Here is a 23,384-nt window from a genome sequence, read left to right on the forward strand (position 1 = left end):
TTTTGGGGCGTTTCCCTTTTAATTCCCTGCTTGGTGGGGCCCGCGCGTCGCCGCTTTAAGCCACGCCCCCCCTCCCGCTCCTCAACCAATCAGCGCTCAAAACGCGAACGTCGTTTATTGGCAAAAAAAGGGGCGTGGCCTCGGCGGGCAGCACCCAATCAGCTTTGGACAAAAATAAAGGGGGCGGGGCCTGCTAAAGCCCCGCCCACATCTGGTACAAAATAAAGGGGGGGCGCGCCAAACACGGAGCTGTCAATCAAACTCCGCGTGGCTCCGCCCCCCCATTTTTAAGCCACGCCTCTTAAAGGGGAACCCCCCCCGTTTTTTGGGGAGGGGTCCCCGAATTTTTTGTGCAAATTGGGGGGGGGAGGGGGGGAGGGGAGGGACCCCCCCCCAAAATAAGACACTTGGTGGGGGGAGGGGCTCCCCCCAAAAATTCGGGGGGTCCCCCCCACCCCCCACCCCCCATTGGGATTTTTTGGGGACCCCTCGAGGATTTTGGGGGATCCCCTTGTTCAAACCCCCCCAAATTTGGGGGAAAATTCCCAAATTTCAGCCGAAAAATCCCAAATTTTGGGGGTAAATTCCCGAATTTCTGTAAAAACCCCAAATTTTTTGGGGTGAAAACGCCAAATTTTGGGAAAAATCCCTGAATTTCAGCTGAAAATCCCAAATTTTTGGCATGAAAATCCCAAATTTTGGGGGTGAAAACTCCAAATTTCAGGCAAAAATCCCAAATTTTGGGGGTAAATCCCCAAATTTCTGAAGAAAATCCCAAATTTTTGGGATGAAAACTCCAAATTTTGGGAAAAATCACCGAATTTCACCAGAAAATCCCAAATTTTGGGGGAAAAATCCCAAATTTCTGCAGAAAATCCCAAATTTTTGGGGTTAAACCCCCAAATTTTGGGGAAAATCCCCAAATTTCATCTGAAACCCCCAAATTTTTGGGGACAATTCCCGAATTTCTGCAGAAAATCCCAAATTTTTGGGGTAAAAAAGCCAAATTTTGGGGAAAATCCCCAAATTTCACCAGAAAATCCCAAATTTTTGGGGAAAATCCCAAATTTTGGGGGTAAAAATCCCAAATTTTTGGGGTGAAAACTCAAAATTTCTACTGAAAACCCCAAATTTTGGGGAAAAATTCCTGAATTTCAGCAGAAAATCACAAATTTTTGAGCTGAAACCCCCAAATTTTGGGAAAATCCCCAAATTTCATCCAAAACCCCAAAATTTTTGGGGTGAAAATTCCAAATTTCTGCAGAAAATCCTCTCCAAAATTCCAGGAGGGGGCAAAAAATTCTCATTTTGAGGCCTCGAGATTTGGGGGAATTTGGGGGATTTTTGGGGTTTTTTGGGTGGCTTTTGATTGAATTTTTGGGGTTTTTTGGGTGAATTTTGGTTGAATTTTTGGGTGGCTTTTGATTGAATTTTTGGGGTTTTTTGGGTGGATTTTGTTTGAATTTTCGGGGTTTTTTGGGTGGATTTTGGTTGAATTTTTGGGGGTTTTTGGGTGGATTTTGATTGAATTTTTGGGGTTTTTTTGTGGATTTTGGTTGAATTTTTGGGGTTTTTTGGGTGGATTTTGGTTGAATTTTTTTGAATTTTTTGGGTGGATTTTGGTTGAATTTTTGGGGGTATTTTTGTGAATTTTAATTGAATTTTTGGGGTTTTTTGGGTGAATTTTGATTGAATTTTGGGGATTTTTTGGATGGATTTTGGTTGAATTTTTGGGGTTTTTTGGGTGAATTTTGATTGTATTTTTGGGGTTTTTGGGGCTTTTTTTGATGGATTTTGGTTGAATTTTGGGGGATTTTTGGGTGGATTTTGGTTGAATTTTTGGGGTTTTTTTTGTGAATTTTAATTGAATTTTTGGGGTTTTTTGGGTGGATTTTGTTTGAATTTTCGGGGTTTTTTGGGTGGATTTTGGTTGAATTTTTGGGGGTTTTTGGGTGGATTTTGATTGAATTTTTGGGGTTTTTTTGTGGATTTTGGTTGAATTTTTGGGGTTTTTTGGGTGGATTTTGGTTGAATTTTTTTGAATTTTTTGGGTGGATTTTGGTTGAATTTTTGGGGGTATTTTTGTGAATTTTAATTGAATTTTTGGGGTTTTTTGGGTGAATTTTGATTGAATTTTGGGGATTTTTTGGATGGATTTTGGTTGAATTTTTGGGGTTTTTTGGGTGAATTTTGATTGTATTTTTGGGGTTTTTGGGGCTTTTTTTGATGGATTTTGGTTGAATTTTGGGGGTTTTTTCGGTGGATTTTGGTTGAATTTTTGGGGTTTTTGGGGATTTTTTTGGATGGATTTTGGTTGAATTTTGGGGATTTTTTGGGTGGATTTTGATTGAATTTTTGTGGTTGTTTGGGATTTTTTTGATGGATTTTGATTGAATTTTTTTGAATTTTTTGGGTGGATTTTGGTTGAATTTTGGGGGTTTTTTTGGTAGATTTTAGGAGTTTTTTGGGAATTTTTTTGTAGATTTTAATTGTTTTTTATATGAATTTTAATTAATTTTTAAGCAGATTTTTTTAGTAGATTTGGATTTTTTGGGGGATTTTTCTTTCAATTTTAGTTCCTTTTTTGGGGTCATTTTAAGGCAATTTTTCTACAAATTTTAGGATTTTTTTTTTAATTTTTCTGTAGATTTTGGTTCCTTTTTTGGGTTTTTTTAGGAATTTTTTCTGTAAATTTTGGGATTTTTTTGGGGATTTTTCTTCCAATTTTGGTTCCTTTTTTGGGGTCATTTTAAGGCAATTTTTCTACAGAATTTGGGATTTTTTTTGGATAATTTCCTCAAAAATTCCCATTTTTTTTGCTTTTTTCCCCCTTTTTCCCCCTTTTGGATTTTGGGGATTTTTCTGTAAATTTTGGGATTTTTTGGAGGGATTTTTTTGGGCAAATTTGGGGATTTTTGGGCGATTTTTTTCTGTAAATTTTGCTTGGTTTTTCGAGGATTTTTCTGCAGATTTTGGGTTTTTTGGGGGATTTTTCTTCCAATTTTAGTTCCTTTTTTGGGGTCATTTTCAGGCAATTTTTCTACAGAATTTGGGATTTTTTTTCTGATTTTTCTGTAAATTTTGGGGTTTTTTTGAGGATTTTTCTTTCAATTTTAGTTCCTTTTTTTGACTTTTTTTGGCTGATTTTTCCATAAATTTGGGGATTTTTTTGGGATAATTTCCTCAAAAATTCCCATTTTTTTTCACTATTTCCCCCTTTTTCCCCCTTTTGGATTTTGGGATTTTTTCTGCAAATTTTGGGATTTTTTGGGGGATTTTTCTTCCAATTTTAGTTCCTTTTTTGGGATCATTTTCAGGCAATTTTTCTACAGAATTTGGGATTTTTTGGGGATTTTTCTTCCAATTTTAGATCCTTTTTTGGGGTCATTTTAAGGCAATTTTTCTACAGAATTTGGGATTTTTGGGGGATTTTTCTTCCAATTTTGGTTCCTTTTTTGGTTTTTTTTAGGAATTTTTTTCTGTAAATTTTGGGATTTTTTGGGATTTTTATTCCAATTTTAGTTCCTTTTTTGGGGTCATTTTCAGGCAATTTTTCTACAGAATTTGGGATTTTTTTGGGGATTTTTCTTCCAATTTTAGTTCCTTTTTTGGGGTCATTTTAAGGCAATTTCTCTACAGAATTCGGGATTTTTTTTCTGATTTTTCTATAAATTTTGGGATTTTTTTGGGGGATAATTTCCTCCAAAATTCCCATTTTTTTTTTGCTTTTTTTTCCCCCTTTTCCCCCCTTTTGGATTCTGGGGAATTTTTTGGGGGTCCCCATTGGATTTTTGGGGGTCACTGGGGGTCTCCTGCCAGCAGCCGGGGTCGGGGGAGGTCCCCAAACATTTCGGTTCCGTCGCCCCCTCCCCGCAGCGCCAGGGCTCTCATGGAGGCCGCGATTCGCTCCAGGTCCGGGGGGGCCTGGGGGGACACAAAATTCGGGGTTTTTTGGGGGGTTCTGAACCCTAAAATTATCCTAAAAAAATCCCTAAAATTGTCCTAAATAATCCCCAAAATTGTCCTGAATAATCCCTAAAATTATCCTAAATTATCCCAAAAATATCCTAAATAATCCCCAAAAATTGTCCTAAATATTCCACAAAATTATCCTAAATAATCCCCAAAAATTATCCTAAATATTCCACAAAATTATCCTAAATAATCCCCAAAATTATCCTAAATAATTCTTAAAATAATTGTAAATAATCCCCAAAATTATCCTAAATAATCCCATTTAAATCTCAAAATAATCCTAAATAATCCCCATAAAAACATCAAAATTTGGGGATTTTTGGGGGGTTCTGAACCCTAAAATTATCCTAAATAATCCCCAAAATTGTCCTGAATAATCCCTAAAATTATCCTAAATTATCCCTAAAATTATCCTAAATTATCCCAAAATTGTCCTGAATAATCCCTAAAATTATCCTAAATAATCCCCAAAATTATCCTAAATTATCCCAAAAATATCCTAAATAATCCCTAAAAATTATCCTAAATAATCCCCAAAATTATCCTAAATAATCCCTAAAATTATCCTAAATAATCCCCAAAATTGTCCTGAATAATCCCCAAAATTGTCCTAAATAATCCCAAAAATATCCGGAATAATCCTCGAAATAATTGTAAATAATCCCCAAAAATTATCCTAAATAATCCCCAAAATTATCCTAAATAATCGGCAAAAATTATCCTAAATAATTGCTAAAATATTCTAAATAATCCCTAAAAATTATCCTAAATAATCCACAAAATTATCCTAAATTATCCCAAAAATATCCTAAATAATCCCTAAAAATTATCCTAAATAATCCCCAAAATTGTCCTAAATAATCCCCAAAATTGTCCTGAATAATCCCTAAAATTATCCTAAATAATCCCATTTAAATCCCAAAATAATCCTAAATAATCCCCATAAAAACATCAAAATTTGGGGTTTTTTGGGGGGTTCTGTACCCTAAAATTATCCTAAAAAATCCCTAAAATTATTTTAAATTATCCCCAAAAATTATCCTGAATTATTCCAAAAATATCCTTAATAATGGCCAAAATAATAGTAAATAATCCCCAAAATAATCCTAAATAATCCCCATAAAAACATCAAAATTTGGGTTTTTTTGGGGGGTTCTGAACCCTAAAATTATCCTAAATAATCCCTAAAATTGTCCTGAATAATCCCTAAAATTATCCTAAATTATCCCTAAAATTATCCTAAATTATCCCAAAAATATCCTGAATAATCCCCCAAAATTATCCTAAATAATCCCCAAAATTGTCCTAAATTATCCCAAAAATATTCTAAATAATCCCTAAAAATTATCCTAAATAATCCCCAAAATTATCCTAAATAATCCCCAAAATTGTCCTGAATAATCCCTAAAATTATCCTAAATAATCCCTAAAATTATCCTAAATAATTCCTAAAATATTCTAAATAATCCCCCAAAATTATCCTAAATAATCCCCAAAATTGTCCTGAATAATCCCTAAAATTGTCCTAAATAATCCCTAACATTATCCTAAATTATCTAAAAAATATCCTGAATAATCCTCGAAATAATTGTAAATAATCCCCAAAATTGTCCTGAATAATCCCTAAAATTATCCTAAATTATCCCTAAAATATCCAAAATAATCCCCAAAAATTATCCTAAATAATCCCCAAAATTATCCTAAATAATTCCATTTAAATCCCAAAATAATCCTAAATAATCCCCATAAGAACATCAAAATTTGGTGTTTTTTGGGGGGTTCTGAACCCCAAAATTATCTTAAAAAAATCCCTAAAATTGTCCTAAATTATCCCTAAAATTATCCTAAATAAATCCCTAAAATTGTCCTAAATTATCCCTAAAATTATCCTAAATAATCCCCAAAATTATCCTAAACTATCCCAAAAATATCCTGAATAATCCTCGAAATAATTGTAAATAATCACCCAAAATTATCCTAAATAATCCCTAAAATTATCTTAAATAATTCTATTTAAATCCCAAAATAATCCTAAATAATCCCCATAAGAACATCAAAATTTGGTGTTTTTTGGGGGGTTCTGAACCCTAAAATTATCTTAAAAAAATCCCTAAAATTATCCTAAATTATCCCAAAAATATCCTGAATAATCCCCCAAAATTGTCCTAAATAATCCCCAAAATTATCCTAAATAATCCCCAAAATTGTCCTGAATAATCCCTAAAATTATCCTAAATAATCCCAAAAATTATCCTAAATAATCCCAAAAATTATCCTAAATAATTTTCAAAATAATTGTAAATAATCCCTAAAATAATCCTAAATAATCCCTAAAATTGTCCTAAATTATCCCAAAAATATCCTGAATAATCCCCCAAAATTATCCTAAATAATCCCCAAAATTGTCCTAAATAATCCCAAAAATATCCTAAATAATCCCCAAAATTATCCTAAATAATCCCATTAAAATCCCAAAATAATCGTAAATAATCTCCAAAATTACCCTAAATAATTCCCTTTAAACCCTGAAATTTGGGGTTTTTTGGGGGATTCTGAACCCTAAAATTATCCTAAATAATCCCTAAAATAATCCTGAATAATCCCTAAAATTATCCTAAATAATCCTCAAAATATCCTGAATAATCCTCAAAATAATTGTAAATAATCCCCCAAAATTATCCTAAATAATCCCCAAAATTATCCTAAATAATCCCATTAAAATATCCTGAATAATTGCCCAAAATAATCCTAAATAATCCCCAAAATTATCCTAAATAATTCTATTTAAATCCCAAAATAATCCTAAATAATCCCCATAAAAACATCAAAATTTGGGGTTTTTTGGGGGGTTGTAAAGCCCAAAATCCCCCCAAATTCCCCCAAAATCCATCTCAGACCCCCCAAAATCCCCCCAAATCTCCCCAAATCCCCCCAAAATCCACTCAAATCCCCCCAAAACCTCCCCAAAAACGCCTTAAATCCCCCCAAAACCCCTCACAGACCCCCCAAATCTCCCCAAATCCCCCCAAAATCCACTCAAATCCCCCCAAATCTCCCCAAATCCCCCCAAAATCCACTCAAATCCCCCCAAACCCCCCCAAAACCCCTCCCAGGCCCCCCCAAATCTCCCCAAAATCCCCCAAATCCCCCTCAGACCCCCAAACTCCCTCTCAGGCCCCCCAAACCCCCCCAAAATCTCCCCAAAATCCCCCAAATCCCCCCAAAATCCCCCTCAAACCCCCCGAAATTCCCCCCAAATTCCCCCAGACCCCCCCAAATCCCCCCAGGACCCCCCAAATCCCAATGAGACCCCCCCAAAATCCCTCGTAGACCCCCCCAAATCCCCCCCAGACTCCCCCAAATCCCCCCCAAATTCCCCCAGGACCCCCCAAATCCCCCCCAAACCCCTCTCAGACCCCCCCAAATCCCCCCCAAATCCCAATGAGACCCCCCCAAATCCCCCCCAAATTCCCCCAGGACCCCCCAAGTCCCCCCAGACCCCCCCAAATCCCAATGAGATCCCCCCAAAATCCCTCGTAGACCCCCCCAGACCCCCCCAAATCCCCCCCAGACCCCCCCAAATCCTCCCCAAATCCCCCCCAGACCCCCCCAAACCCCTCCCAGGACCCCCCAAATCCCTCTCAGACCCCCCCAAATCCCCCCCAGACCCCCCCAAACACCCCAAATCCCCCCCAGACCCCCCCAAATTCCCCCCAAACCCCCCCAAATCCCCCCCAGACCCCCCCAAATTCCCCCAGGACCCGCCCAAACCCCTCCCAGGACCCCCCAAATCCCAATGAGATCCCCCAAATCCCCCCAAATCCCTCTCGGACCCCCCAAATCCCCCCCAGACCCCCCCAAATCCCAATGAGATCCCCCCAAATCCCCCCAGGACCCCCCAAAGCCCCCCAAGCCCCACCAAATCCCAATGAGATCCCCCCAAATCCCCCCCAGACCCCCCCAAATTCCCCCCAAACCCCCCCAAATCCCCCCCAAACCCCCCCAAATTCCCCCAGGACCCCCCCAGACCCCCCCAAATCCTCCCCAAATCCCCCCCAGACCCCCCCAAATCCCCCCCAAATCCCCCCCCAAACCCCCCAAATCCCCCCCCGACCCCCCCAAATCCCCCCCAGACCCCCCCAAATCCTCCCCAAATCCCCCCAGGACCCCCCCAAACCCCTCCCAGGATCCCCCAAATCCCCCCCAGACCCCCCCAGGACCCCCCCAGATCCCCTCCCCCCCCACCTTGTGTGCGGAGCCCCCTCGGGGTCCGGGGGGGGCTCTCAGGGCCCAGCTGGGCACCGACACCGGCAGGGACCGAGCCAGGGGGGGACCCCCCAAAATTTGGGGGGGTCCTTCCTCGGGGGGGCTCTCTGGGGGGAGGGGAAAGGGGTCAGAACCCCCCCAAAAAAATCCCGGGGGGAAAAGGTGCTGGAAATGCCAAAAAATCTGCCCAAAATGGGTTAAAATCACCCCAAAATCTGCCCAAAATGTGTTAAAATCACCCCAAAATCTGCCCAAAATGTGTTAAAAACACCACAAAATCATCTTAAAAATCACCCCAAAAATCCAGCCAAAATCCACCCAAATTGTCCCAAAAATTTCCTCAGATTGTCCCAAAAATCCACCCAAAATGTCCCAAAAATCCACCCAAAATGTCCCAAAAATCCACCCAAAATCCACCCAAAATGTCCCAAAAATCCCCCCAAATTCTGCTAAAAATCTGCTAAAAATCCCCCCAAAATGTCCCAAAAATCTTCTCAAATTGTCCCAAAATCCCCCCAAAATCCCCCCGAAATGTCCCAAAAATCCCCCCAAAATCCCCCTAAAATCCCCCCAAAAATCTGCTAAAAATGCCCCTAAAATGTCCCAAAAATCCCCCCAAAATCCCCCTAAAATCCCCCTAAAATCTGCTAAAAATCACCCCAAATTCTGCTAAGAATCCCCCCAAAATCCCCCTAAAATCCCCCAAATTCTGCTAAAAATCCCCCCAAAATGTCCCAAAAATGTCCCAAAAATCCCCCCAAAATCCCCCTAAAATCCCCCAAAAATCTGCTAAAAATCACCCCAAAATCTGCTAAAAATCCCCCCAAAATGTCCCAAAAATCCCCCCAAAATCTGCTAAAAATCCCCCTAAAATCTGCTAAAAATCCCCCTAAAATCTGCTAAAAATCCCCCCAAAATCTGCTAAAAATCCCCCCAAAATCTGCTAAAAATCCCCCCAAAATCTGCTAAAAATCCCCCCAAAATCCCCCCAAAATCTCCCCAAAATCCCCCCAAAATGTCCCAAAAATCCCCCCAAATTCTGCTAAAAATCCCCCCAAAATCCCCCTAAAATCTGCTAAAAATCCCCCCAAAATCCCCCCAAAATGTCCCAAAAATCCCCCCAAAATCTGCTGAAATCCCCCCAAAATGTCCCAAAAATCCACACAAATTCTGCTAAAAATCCCCCCAAAATGTCCGAAAAATCCCCCCAAAATCCTCTTAAAATCATCCCAAAATCCCCCCCAAATCCCCTCAAATTGTCCCAAAAATCCCCACAAAATCTGCTAAAAATCCCCCAAAAATGTCCCAAAAATCCTCCCAAAATCCTCTTAAAACCATCCCAAAATCCCCCCCAAATTCCCTCAAATTGTCCCAAAAATCCACCCAAAATCTGCTAAAATCACCCCAAAATTCTCTTAAAATCACCCCAAAAATCCCCCCAAAATCCCTCAAATTGTCCCAAGAATTTCCTCAAATTGTCCCAAAAATCCCCCCAAAATGTCCCAAAAATCCCCTTAAAATCCCCCAAAAATCTCCTAAAATCACCCCAAATTCTGCTAAAAATCCCCCTAAAATCCCCCCGAAATGTCCCAAAAATCCCCCCAAAATCCACCCAAAATCCCCCCAAAATCTGCTAAAAATACCCCAAAAATGTCCCAAAAATCCCCCCAAAATCCCCCTAAAATCCCCTAAAAATGTCCCAAAAATCCCCCCAAATTCTGCTAAAAATCACCCCTAAAATGTCCCAAAATTCCCCCAAAATCTGCTAAAAATCCCCTCAAAATGTCCCAAAAATCTCCTCAAATCCCCCCAAAATCCCCCCAAAATCTGCTGAAATCACCCCAAAATTCCACCCCAAAAATCTCCCCAAATCCCCTCAAATTGTCCCAAAAATCCTCCCCAAATTCTGCTAAAAATCCCCCCAAAATGTCCCAAATTTCCCCCCAAAACCCCAAATTTCACCTCCCAATCCCCAAATTTCACCCCAAAAACCCCAAATTTTCCCCCAAAACCCCCAATTTTCCCCCAAAATCCCCAATTTTCACACCCAGACCCCAAATTTAACCCCTAAAACTCCAAATTTAACCCCAAAACCTCAAATTTAACCCCTAAAACCCCAAATTTTGCCCCCAAAACCCCAAATTTCACCCTCAAAACCCCAAATTTAACCCCTAAAACTCCAAATTTAACCCCAAACCCCAAATTTCCCCCAAAATCCCCAAATTTTGCCCCCCAGACCCCAAATTTTGGCCCCCAAACCCCAAATTTCGCCCCAAAATCCCCAAATTTTCCCCCCAAAACCCCAAATTTTATCTCCCAAACCCCAAATTTCCCCCCAAAACCCCCAATTTTCCCCCAAAAACCCCAAATTTCACCCCCAGACCCCAAATTTAACCCCTAAAACCCCAAATTTAACCCCTAAAACTCCAAATTTTCCCCCAAAAACCCCAAATTTCACCTCCAAAACCCCAAATTTCGCCCCCAGACCCCAAATTTAACCCCTAAAACCCCAAATATCCCCCAAAAATCCCCAATTTTCACCCCCAAACCCCAAATTTTCCCCCCAAATTTCGCCCCCAGACCCCAAATTTCCCCCAAAATCCCCAAATTTTCACCCTCAAAACCCCAAATTTTGCCCCCCAAACCCCAAATTTCGCCCCCAAAACCCCAAATTTCCCCCAAAAATCCCCAATTTTCCCCCAAAAATCCCCAATTTTCCCCCCCAAACCCCAAATTTTCCCCCCAAATTTCGCCCCCAAAACCCCAAATTTCCCCCAGAAATCCCCAATTTTCACCCCCAAACCCCAAATTTTCCCCAAAATCCCCAAATTTTGCCCCCCAAACCCCAAATTTCCCCCAGAAATCCCCAAATTTTCACCCCCAAACCCCAAATTTCACCTCCCAAACCCCAAATTTCCCCCAAAAAATCCCCCAAATTTCACCTCCCAAACCCCAAATTTAACCCCTAAAACCCCAAATTTTGCCCCTAAAACCCCGAATTTTTCCCCCAAAACCCCAATTTTCACCCCCAAAAACCCCAAATTTTCCCCCAAATTTCGCCCCCAGACCCCAAAATTTCCCCCCAAACCCCAAATTTCCCCCCAAAATCCCCAATTTTCACCCCCAGACTCCAAATTTTCCCTCAAATTTTGCCCCCAGACCCCAAATTTCACCCCCAAAATCCCCAACTTTTCACCCCCAGACCCCAAATTTAACCCCTAAAACCCCAAATTTAACCCCTAAAACCCCAAATATCCCCCAAAAATCCCCAATTTTCACCCCCAGACCCCAAATTTCCCTAAAAAATCCCCAATTTTCCCCCAAAAATCCCCAATTTTCCCCCCCAAACCCCAAATTTAACCCCCAAATTTCGCCCCCAGACCCCAAATTTCCCCCAAAATCCCCAACTTTTCACCCTCAAAACCCCAAATTTTGCCCCCCAAACCCCAAATTTTCCCCCCAGATTTCACTCCCAAACCCCAAATTTCGCCCCCAAAACCCCAAATTTCCCCCAAAAATCCCCAATTTTCCCCCCCAAACCCCAAATTTTCCCCCAGATTTTGCCCCCAACCCCCAAATTTCGCCCCCAGACCCCAAATTTCGCCCCCAGACCCCAAATTTTCCCCCCAAATTTCGCCCCCAAACCCCAAATTTTGCCCCCAGACCCCAAATTTCGCCCCCAGACCCCAAATTTAACCCCTAAAACCCCAAATTTCACCCCCAAAAACCCCAAATTTCACCCCTAAAACCCAAATTTAATCCCTAAGACTCCAAATTTAACCCCTAAAACCCCAAATTTCACCCTCAAAACCCCAAATTTCGCCCCCAGACCCCAAATTTCCCCCAAAATCCCCAAATTTTCCCCCCAAACCCCAAATTTCGCCCCCAAAACCCCAAATTTCCTCAAAAAATCCCCAATTTTCCCCCAAAAATCCCCAATTTTGCCCCCCAAACCCCAAATTTTCCCCCCAAATTTCGCCCCCAGACCCCAAATTTCCCCCCCAGACCCCAAATTTCGCCCCCAAAACCCCAAATTTCCCAAAAAAATCCCAAATTTTCCCCCAAAAATCCTCAAATTTCCCCCCCAAACCCCAAATTTCGCCCCCAGACCCCAAATTTTGCCCCCCAGACCCCAAATTTCGCCCCCAGACCCCAAATTTTCACCCCCAGACCCCCAAATTTCACCCCAAAACCCCAAATTTCCCCCAAAAATCCCCAAATTTTCACCCCCAAACCCCAAATTTAACCCCTAAAACCCCAAATATCCCCCAAAAATCCCCAATTTTCACCCCCAGACCCCAAATTTTCCCCCAAATTTCGCCCCCAGACCCCAAATTTCGCCCCCCAAACCCCAAATTTTCACCCCCAGACCCCAAATTTCGCCCCCAGACCCCAAATTTCGCCCCCAGACCCCAAATTTCGCCCCCCCCCCCGATTTCCCCGCCCCTCCCCCACCGTCGGGGCTCTCGGGCTCCGATTCGGGCTCGGGGTCGTCCTCGGGACCCCTCCCCCACTCCTCGTCCATCAGGAACAGCCCTGGGGGGGGGAGGGGACACGGGGGGCGGGGTCAGGGCACCCCAAAATGTCACCGGGACCCCAAAATGTCACAGGGACCCCAAAATGTCACCAGGACCCCAAAATGTCACCGGGACCCCAAAATGTCACAGGGACCCCAAAATGTCACCAGGACCCCAAAATGTCACCGGGACCCCAAAATGTCACAGGGCACCCCAAAATGTCACCGGCACCCCAAAATGTCACCAGGACCCCAAAATGTCACCGGCACCCCAAAATGTCCCCGGGACCCCAAAATGTCACCAGGACCCCAAAATGTCACCAGGACCCCAAAATGTCACCGGCACCCCAAAATGTCACAGGGACCCCAAAATGTCACAGGGACCCCAAAATGTCACCGGCACCCCAAAATGTCACAGGGACCCCAAAATGTCACCGGGACCCCTCCCCCCAGAGACAAAAACAGAACCAAAATCCCCCAAATTCCCCCCAAAAGACCCCAAATCCTCCCCAAATCACCTCCAGACACCCCAAAATTCCCTTGAGAACCCCAAAAGACCCCAAATCCTCCCCAAATCCCCTCCAGAACCCCCAAAATTCCCCAAATTCCCCCCAAATTCCCCAAAATCCCCCAAATTCCCATCAAAATACCCCAAATCCTCCCCAAAATTCCCTTCAGACACCCCAAAATCCCCCAAATCCTCCCCAAATCCCCTCCAGACACCCCAAAATTCCCCAAATTCCCCCCAAAATCCCCCAAATCCCCCAAATTCCCCCCAAAATCCCCCAAATTCCCCAAAATCCCCCAAATTCTCCCCAAAATCCCCCAAATTCCCATCAAAAGACCCCAAATCCTCCCCAAAATCCCCTCCAGACACCCCAAAATTCCCCAAATTCTCCCCAAAATCCCCCAAATTCCCCAAAATTCCCCAAATTCCCCCCAAAATCCCCCAAATTCCCCCCCAAGACCCCAAATCCTCCCCAAAATCCCCTCCAGACACCCCAAAATTCCCCAAATTCCCCCCAAAATCCCCCAAATTCCCCCCCAAAATTCCCCAAATTCTCCCCAAAATCCTCTCCAGACCCCCCAAAATTCCCTCGAGAACCCCAAAATTCCCCAAAATCCCCCCAAAATTCCCCCAAATCCCCTTCAGACCCCCCAAAATTCCCCAAATTCCCCCCAAATCCCTTCCAGACCCCCCAAAATCCCCCAAATTCCCATCAAAAGACCCCAAATCCTCCCCAAAATCCTCTCCAGACACCCCAAAATTCCCTCGAGAACCCCAAAATTCCCTCCAGACACCCCCAAATTCCCATCAAAAGACCCCAAATCCTCCCCAAAATCCTCTCCAGGCACCCCAAAATTCCCTTGAGAACCCCAAAAGACCCCAAATCCTCCCCAAATCACCTCCAGACCCCCCAAAATCCCCCCAAAATCCCTCCCCAAATCTCCAAAATCCCCCCTAAAATCCCCCCCAAACCCTCCCAAATTCCCCCCAAAACCCCCAAGACCCCCCAGAATCCACCCAAACCTCCCCAAATTCCCCAAAATCCCTCTCAAACCCCCCAAAACCCTCCCCAAACCCCCCCGAAACCCCCCCAGGACCCCCCAAAACCCTCCCCAAACCCCCCCCAAAATCCCCAAATTTCCCCCAAAACCCCCAGGACCCCCCAAAATCCCCCCTGGACCCCCCAAACCCCCCCAAAATCCCCAAATTCACCCCCAAATCCCCCCAAAACCCTCCCCAAATTCCCCAAATCCCCCCCAAAACCCTCCCCAAATCCCCCCAAAATCCCCCCAGGACCCCCCAAAACCCCCCCAAACCCCCCCAAAATCCCCAAATTCCCCCCAAATCCCCCCAAAATCCCCCCAGGACCCCCCCAAACCCTCCCCAAACCCCCCCAAAATCCCCAAATTCCCCCCAAAATCCCCCCAGGACCCCCCAAAATCCCCCCCAAACCCCCCAAAACCCTCCCCAAACCTCCCCAAAATCCCCCCAAGACCCCCCAAAACCCTCCCCAAATTCCCCAAATCCCCCCAAAACCCCAGGACCCCCCAAAATCCCCCCAAACCTCCCCAAAATCCCCCCAGGACCCCCCAAACCCTCCCCAAACCCCCCCAAACCTCCCCAAAATCCCTCTCAAACCCCCCAAAATCCCCCCAAAATCCCCCCAGGACCCCCCAAAACCCCCCCAGGACCCCCCAAAATCCCCCCAGGACCCCCTAAAATCCCCCCCAAACCCCCCAAAACCCTCCCCAAACCCCCCCAAAATCCCCAAATTCCCCCCAAACCCCCCCAAAATCCCCCCAGGACCCCCCAAAATCCCCCCAAAATCCCCAAATTTCCCCCAAATCCCCCCAAAATCCCCCCAGGACCCCCTAAACCCTCCCCAAACCCCCCCAAAATCCCCAAATTCCCCCCAAATCCCCCCAAAATCCCCCCAGGACCCCCCAAACCCTCCCCAAACCCCCCCAAAATCCCCAAATTCCCCCCAAAATCCCCCCAGGACCCCCCAAAATCCCCCCAGGACCCCCAAAACCCTCCCCAAACCCCCCCAAAATCCCCCCAAAACCCCAGGACCCCCCGAAATCCCCCCAGGACCCCCCAAACCCTCCCCAAACCCCCCCAAAATCCCCAAATTCCCCCCAAATCCCGCCCAAAATCCCCCCAGGACCCCCCAAAACCCTCCCCAAACCCCCCCAAAATCCCCAAAACCCCCCCAAAATCCCCCCAGGACCCCCCAAAATCCCCCCAGGACCCCCCAAACCCTCCCCAAACCCCCCCAGGACCCCCCAAAACCCTCCCCAAACCCCCCCAAAATCCCCAAAACCCCCCCAAATCCTCCCCAAACCTCCCCAAAATCCCCAAAACCCCCCCAAATCCCCCCAGGACCCCCCAAATCCCCCCAAAATCCCCCCAGGACCCCCCAAAATCCCCCCCAAACCTCCCCAAAATCCCTCTCAAACCCCCCAAAATCCCCCCCAGGACCCCCCAAAATCCCCCCAGGACCCGCTAAACCCTCCCCAAACCCCCCCAAAACCCCCCCAAACCCCCCCAGGACCCCCCAAAACCCCCCCAAACCCCCCCAAAATCCCCAAATTCCCCCCAAATCCCCCCAAAATCCCCCCAGGACCCCCCAAAACCCCCCAAACCTCCCCAAAATCCCTCTCAAACCCCCCAAAATCCCCCCAGGACCCCCTAAAATCCCCCCCAAACCCCCCCAAAATCCCTCTCAAACCCCCCAAAACCCTCCCCAAACCCCCCCGAAACCCCCCCAGGACCCCCCCAAATTCCCCCCAAACCCCCAAAAACCCTCCCCAAACCCTCCAAACCCCCCCAAAATCCCCCCAGGACCCCCCAAAACCCTCCCAAAATCCCCAAATCCCCCCAAAATCCCCAAATCCCCCCAAAATCCCCCCCGTTTCCCCTCCCCCCTCACCAGTGACGTCACTGGGAGCCGCCCCCCCCTTCCTCCTCCTCCCCCCGGGGGGGGTCCCGGGGGGGCTTTGGGATTTCGGGGGGTCCCGGCCGGGATTTGGGGGCGTTTTGAAGGATTTTGGGGCGCCCCGGGCGGGATTTTGGGGCGAAATTCGGAGATTTGGGAGGGGATTTAAGGGGGGGATTTGGGGGGGAATTTGGGGATTTTGGGGGGGATTTTGGGGGGGATTTTTGGGATTTTGGGGGGGATTTTGGGGGGGATTTTTGGGATTTTGGGGGGGATTTTGGGGGGGATTTTGGGGATTTAGGAGAGGATGGAGGGAGGGAATTTGGGGAAAAATTTGGGGATTTTGGGAGGGATTTTGGGGGAAAATTTGGGGATTTTGGGAGGGATTTTGGGGGAAAATTTGGGGATTTTGGGAGGGATTTTGGGGGAAAATTTGGGGATTTTGGGGGGGATTTGGGGAGAAAATTTGGGGATTTTGGGGGGGAATTTGGGGGAAAAAATCGGGATTTTGGGGAAGATTTTGGGGGGGATTTTGGGGATTTTGGGGGGGATTTTGGGGAAGATTTTGGGGAAGATTTTGGGGAAGATTTTGGGGTGGATTTTGAGGATTTTGGGGGGGATTTTGAGGATTTTGGGGTGGATTTTGGGGTGGATTTTGAGGATTTTGGGGGGGATTTTGGGGGTTCAGCTCCCGGTGGGCCGCAGCGATTTGGGGCAGGAATTTTCGGGTGGCCTCACCCAGGGGTCCCGGGCCGTGATGAATCAAAGTGGGGACCCCTCCCTGAGCCCCCCAAAAACCCAAAATGGCCACGTCGGGACCCCCGGGACCCCCCCGGAACCCCTCGGCCGCCGCCAGCAGCGCGGCCCAGCCGGGAGGGGGAGGGGAACACATTTGGGGGGGGATTTGGGGGGTCCTGGGGGGATTTGGGGAGGATTTGGGGGGTCCTGGGAGGAGTTTGGGGAGGATTTGGGGGGATTTGGGGGGTCCTGGGGGGGATTTAGAGGGGATTTGGGGGAGTTTAGGGGGGATTTGGGGGGTCCTGGGGGGATTTGGGGGGTCCTGGGAGGGGTTTGGGGAGGATTTGGGGGGTCCTGGGGGGTCCTGGGAGGAGTTTGGGGAGGATATGGGGGGTCCTGGGGGGTCCTGGGGAGATTTGGGGAGGATTTGGGGGGCCCTGGGAGGGATTTGGGGGGGGTCCTGGGAGGGGTTTGGGGAGGATTTGGGGGGTCCTGGGGGGATTTGGGGGGGGTTTGGGAAGGATTTGGGGGGTCCTGGGAGGGGTTTGGGAGGGATTTGGGGGGATTTGGGGGGTCCTGGGGGGATTTGGGGGGTCCTGGGAGGGGTTTGGGGGGGATTTGGGGAGGATTTGGGGGGTCCTGGGGGGGATTTGGGGGTCCTGGGAGGGGTTTGGGGGGGGATTTGGGGAGTCCTGGGAGGATTTGGGGGGTCCTGGGAGGGGTTTGGGGAGGATTTGGGGGGTCCTGGGAGGGGTTTGGGGAGGATTTGGGGGGGTCCTGGGGGGATTTGGGGGAGTTTGAGGGGTCCTGGAGGGATTTGGGGGGGATTTAGAGAGAATTTGGGGGAGTTTAGGGGGGATTTGAGGGGTCCTGGGGGGGATTTGGGGAGGATTTGGGGGGTCCTGGGGAGATTTGGGGAGTCCTGGGGGGTCCTGGGGGAGTTTAGGGGGGGTTTAGGAGGATTTGGGGGGGATTTAGAGGGGATTTGGGGGAGTTTAGGGGGGATTTGGGGGAGTTTAGGGGGGGTTTAGGAGGATTTGGGGGGGATTTAGAGAGAATTTGGGGGAGTTTAGGGGGGATTTGGGGGTCCTGGGGGGGATTTGGGGGAGTTTAGGGAGGGTTTAGGGGGGTCCTGAGGGGTTTTGGGGGGTTATGGGAGGATTTGGGGGGGGGTTTCGGGTAATTGGGGGGGATTTAAGGGGATTTTGGGGGTCCCGGGGGGGGTTTGGGGGGGTTTGGGGAGGATTTTGGGGGTCCCGGGGCGGTTTGGGGAGGATTTTGGGGGTCCCGGGGGGGTTTGGGGGGGATTTTGGGGGTCCCGGGGGGGTTTGGGGGGGATTTTGGGGGTCCCGGAGGGGTTTGGGGGGGATTTTGGGGGTCCCGGGGGGGTTTGGGGGGGATTTTGGGGGGTCCCGGGGGGGTTTGGGGGGGATTTTGGGGGTCCCGGAGGGGTTTGGGGAGGGTTTTGGGGGTCCCGGGGGGGTTTGGGGAGGGTTTTGGGGGTCCCGGGGGGGTTTGGGGGGGATTTTGGGGGTCCCGGGGGGGTTTGGGGGGGATTTTGGGGGTCCCGGGGGGGTTTGGGGAGGATTTTGGGGGTCCCGGGGGGGTTTGGGGAGGGTTTTGGGGGTCCCGGGGGGATTTGGGGGGGTCCGAAGGAATTTGGGGGGGGGAGGGGTTGAGGGTCCCGGGGGGATCACGCGCGGATTTGGGGGAAAAAAAGGGAATTTTGGGGGTCCCGGGGGGTTTTTGGGGGTCCCGGAGCGGATTTCGGGGGTCCCGGAGCGGTTTTGGGGGGTCCCGGGGCGGTTTTTGGGGGTCCCGGGTCCGGGGGGGGGTCACGGCACCACCGGAACCGCTCGGCGGCCCCGGGGCCGCCCCCAAGATGGCGGCAGCGGAAGAGGCGTGGCCACGTCACGGAATGGGCGTGACCAATCCGCTCAACAACCAATGGGAGCGCGCTCAGGGCTGGGCGGCGGGAAAATGTGGGCGTGGTTTATTTTTGATCGACGTGACCTCCGCGTCTCCCATTGGTTGGCGGGCGGAGTGGGCGTGGACTAACCCGGCGGGGTAATGGGCGTGGTTTCCGCGGGGAGGGGCGCGAAGCGGCGGCTCTGATTGGTCGGATGGGACAGGAAAGGGGCGTGGCCGGAAGCGGAAGCGCCGGGAGCGGCATGGAGGAGGCGGCGGCGGGTGGGAGGGTGAGGCCTCCCCTCCCCCACCCCCGGGACCCCCCTCATTGTCCCCTCCCCCCTCCCCCCATTGTCACCTCCCCCCTCCCCCCATTGTCACCTCCCCCCCCCATTGTCACCTCCCCTCGTCCCCCCGGGTGTCGCCGCGTTGGGGGGGGGTGGTGACAGTGACGGTGACAGGTGACGGTGACAGGGACAGTGACAGTGATGGTGACAGGGACAGGTGACAGGGACAGGTGACAGGGACAGGTGACAGTGACAGGTGACAGGTGACAGGTGACAGTGACACGGTGACACTTTTGGTGCTGGTGGCAGTGACGCAGTGACGGTGACAATGACACAGTGACAATGACACAGTGACAGTGACACAGTGACACAGTGACAGTGACACGGTGACGGTGACACAGTGACACGGTGATGGTGACACGGTGACAGTGACAGTGACACAGTGACAGTGACACAGTGACAGTGACAGTGACACAGTGACACGGTGACAGTGACAGTGACACAGTGACAGTGACACAGTGACACAGTGACAGTGACACAGTGACAGTGACAGTGACACAGTGACAGTGACACAGTGACAGTGATGGTGACACGGTGACACGGTGACGGTGACACAGTGACACAGTGACAGTGACACAGTGACAGTGATGGTGACATGGTGATGGTGCTGGTGAAACAGTGACACTCAGGGTGACACGGTGACACAGTGACAGTGCCGGTGACACTCCGGGTGACACGGTGCCGGTGACACGGTGCTGGTGACACAGTGACGGTGACAAAGTGACAGAGACAGTGACACTGAGGGTGACATGGTGACAGTGACAGTGACACTGAGGGTGACATGGTGACAGTGACAGTGACACTGAGGGTGACACGGTGACGCTGAGGGTGACACTGAGGGTGACGGTGCCACTGAGGGTGACACTCAGGGTGACACGGTGCAGCTAAGGGTGACACGGTGGCGGTGACACTCAGGGTGACACTGAGGATGACATGGTGCCAGTGCCAGTGACACTGAGGGTGACACAGTGCCACTCAGGGTGACACGGTGACGGTGCCACTGAGGGTGACACTCAGGGTGACACGGTGCCATTGAGGGTGACACAGTGCCGGTGACACGGTGCCGGTGCCGGTGACACTGAGGGTGACACGGTGCTGGTGACAGTGACACGGTGACAGTGACACTGAGGGTGACACGGTGATGGTGACAGTGACACGGTGACAGTGACACTGAGGGTGACACGGTGATGGTGACGGTGCCACTGAGGGTGACACTGGGGGTGACACGGTGACGGTGACACTGAGGGTGACACTGGGGGTGACATGGTGCCACTGAGGGTGACACTGGGGGTGACACGGTGCCACTGAGGGTGACACGGTGCCGGTGACACTGAGGGTGACACGGTGACGGTGACAGTGACACTGAGGGTGACATGGTGACGGTGACGCTGAGGGTGACACGGTGCCACTGAGGGTGACACTGAGGGTGACACGGTGACACAGTGACACGGTGCCACTGAGGGTGACACGGTGACACAGTGACACGGTGCCACTGAGGGTGACACGGTGACGGTGCCACTGAGGGTGACACGGTGCCACTGAGGGTGACACGGTGCCACTCAGGGTGACACGGTGCCACTGAGGGTGACACGGTGACACAGTGACACGGTGCCACTGAGGGTGACACGGTGACGGTGCCACTGAGGGTGACACGGTGCCACTGAGGGTGACACGGTGCCACTCAGGGTGACACGGTGCCACTGAGGGTGACACGGTGACACAGTGACACGGTGCCACTGAGGGTGACACTGAGGGTGACACGGTGACACTGGGGGTGACACGGTGACGGTGACACTGAGGGTGACACTGTGACACTCAGGGTGACACGGTGCCACTGGGGGTGACACGGTGACACGGTGACAGTGCCGCTGAGGGTGACACGGTGACATGGTGACAGTGCCACTGGGGGTGACACGGTGACACAGTGACACGGTGCCACTGAGGGTGACACGGTGACACAGTGACACGGTGACGGTGCCACTGAGGGTGACACGGTGACACTCAGGGTGACACGGTGCCACTGGGGGTGACACGGTGACGGTGACACTGGGGGTGACACGGTGACACAGTGACAGTGCCGCTGAGGGTGACACTCAGGGTGACACGGTGCCTCTGAGGGTGACACGGTGACACAGTGACACGGTGCCACTGAGGGTGACACGGTGCCACTGAGGGTGACACGGTGACACAGTGACACGGTGACACTGAGGGTGACACGGTGACGGTGACACTGGGGGTGACACGGTGACACGGTGACAGTGCCACTGAGGGTGACACGGTGACACAGTGACACGGTGACGGTGCCACTGGGGGTGACACGGTGACATGGTGACAGTGCCGCTGAGGGTGACACGGTGACACAGTGACACGGTGACGGTGACACTGAGGGTGACACGGTGCCACTGAGGGTGACACGGTGCCACTCAGGGTGACACGGTGACACGGTGACAGTGCCGCTGAGGGTGACACAGTGACACAGTGACACTCAGGGTGACACGGTGCCACTGGGGGTGACACGGTGACACGGTGACAGTGCCGCTGAGGGTGACCCTGTGCCGCTGACCCCGTGTCCCCCCCGCTGTCCCCAGGTGTTGCTGGCCCTGCCCGGGGTCGCTGTCCCCGTGTCCCTGCCCCCGCGGCTGCTGAGGGGAAACCTCCGAGTGCTGAGGGGGGTGAGACTGGGGGGACTGGGATAAACTGGGATTGAACTGGGATTGAACTGGGATAAACTGGGGGGGACGGGGGGAGACTGGGATTGAACTGGGATTGAACTGGGATTGAACTGGGGGGGACTGGGGGGACTGGGAATGGAACTGGGGGGGACTGGGATGGGACTGGGATAAACTGGGGGGGACTGGGGGGACTGGGATAAACTGGGATTGAACTGGGATTGAACTGGGATAAACTGGGGGGGGCTGGGGGTGAGACTGGGGGGACTGGGGGGAATGGGGGGGCTGGGGGGGACTGGGGGGACTGGGATTGAACTGGGATAAACTGGGATAAACTGGGGGGGACTGGGGGGTGAGACTGGGGGGACTGAGAATGGGACTGGGGGGTGGGACTGGGGGGACTGGGATGAACTGGGATTGAACTGGGATAAACTGGGGGGGACTGGGAATGGAACTGGGGGGGACTGGGGGGGCTGGGATTGAACTGGGATAAACTGGGGGGGACTGGGGGGTGAGACTGGGGGGACTGGGATGGACTGGGGGGACTGGGGGGGAATGGGGGGGGCTGGGGTGGCTGGGGGGGACTGAGGGGAATGGGGGGACTGGGATTGAACTGGGATAAACTGGGGGGGACTGGGGGGGCTGGGGGGTGAGACTGGGGGGGCTGGGAGGGACTGGGGGGGCTGGGATTGAACTGGGAATGGGACTGGGATAAACTGGGAGGGACTGGGGGGAACTGGGGGGAACTGGGATTGAACTGGGGGGGACTGGGGGGGACGGGGGGGTGAGACTGGGGGGGCTGGGAATGGGACTGGGGGGGCTGGGGGGGCTGGGAATGGAACTGGGATGGACTGGGAGGGGCTGGGAGGGGCTGGGGGGGACTGGGGGGGAGTGGGATAAACTGGGATTGAACTGGGATAAACTGGGATTGAACTGGGATAAACTGGGATGAACTGGGGGGAACTGGGAATGGGACTGGGGGGTGAGACTGGGGGGGCTGGGGGGAATGGGATAAACTGGGGGGGACTGGGGGGGCTGGGGGGGACTGGGAATGAAACTGGGGGGACTGGGATAAACTGGGATGGACTGGGAATGGGACTGGGATAAACTGGGGGGGCTGGGGGGTGAGACTGGGGGGACTGGGGGGGCTGGGGGGAACTGGGATTGAACTGGGAGGGACTGGGGGGGACTGGGAATGGAACTGGGGGGACTGGGATAAACTGGGATGGACTGGGATTGAACTGGGAGGGACTGGGATGAACTGGGGTGAACTGGGGGGGGCTGGGGGGGACTGGGATAAACTGGGATGGACTGGGATGGACTGGGAATAGAACTGGGATAAACTGGGAGGGACTGGGATGAACTGGGAGGGGACTGGGGGGGGACTGGGGGGAACTGGGGGGAACTGGGTTATACTGGGATTGAACTGGGAATGGAACTGGGATGAACTGGGATTGAACTGGGATGGGCAGCCACTGGTCCTTACTGGTTTATACTGGTTTATACTGGTCCGTGCTGG

The 23,384-nt window shown here is 50.3% G+C and overlaps 2 protein-coding genes across 5 annotated transcripts in view; one reads left to right on the forward strand and one right to left on the reverse strand.

Moving 5' to 3' along the window:
* Positions 1-96: 96 nt before the first annotated feature.
* AKT1S1 (AKT1 substrate 1) lies at positions 97-17,566 on the reverse strand. The gene is made up of 4 exons (XM_086871659.1): positions 16,198-17,566; positions 12,697-12,777; positions 8,221-8,348; positions 97-3,924 (listed from the first exon to the last, which is right to left on the reverse strand). The coding sequence occupies exons 1-4, from the start codon at positions 17,093-17,095 to the stop codon at positions 3,799-3,801; spliced, it is 1,233 nt and encodes a 410-aa protein (XP_086727785.1). The 5' UTR covers positions 17,096-17,566; the 3' UTR covers positions 97-3,798.
* A 1,517-nt stretch (positions 17,567-19,083) lies between these two features.
* Positions 19,084-23,384, forward strand: part of TBC1D17 (TBC1 domain family member 17) — a 56,212-nt gene continuing 51,911 nt past the window's right edge. For all 4 annotated transcript variants that reach the window (XM_086871610.1, XM_086871612.1, XM_086871611.1 and 1 more), the window contains exons 1-2: positions 19,084-19,139; positions 21,785-21,868. In XM_086871610.1, the coding sequence (XP_086727736.1) occupies positions 19,113-19,139; positions 21,785-21,868 (111 nt within the window). In that variant the 5' untranslated portion in view covers positions 19,084-19,112. The remainder of the gene's footprint in view (positions 19,140-21,784; positions 21,869-23,384) is intronic.

This window comes from Cyanistes caeruleus, chromosome 36, assembly GCF_971803275.1.
Source record: "Cyanistes caeruleus chromosome 36, bCyaCae1.hap1.1, whole genome shotgun sequence".
Classification (NCBI taxonomy): domain Eukaryota; kingdom Metazoa; phylum Chordata; class Aves; order Passeriformes; family Paridae; genus Cyanistes; species Cyanistes caeruleus.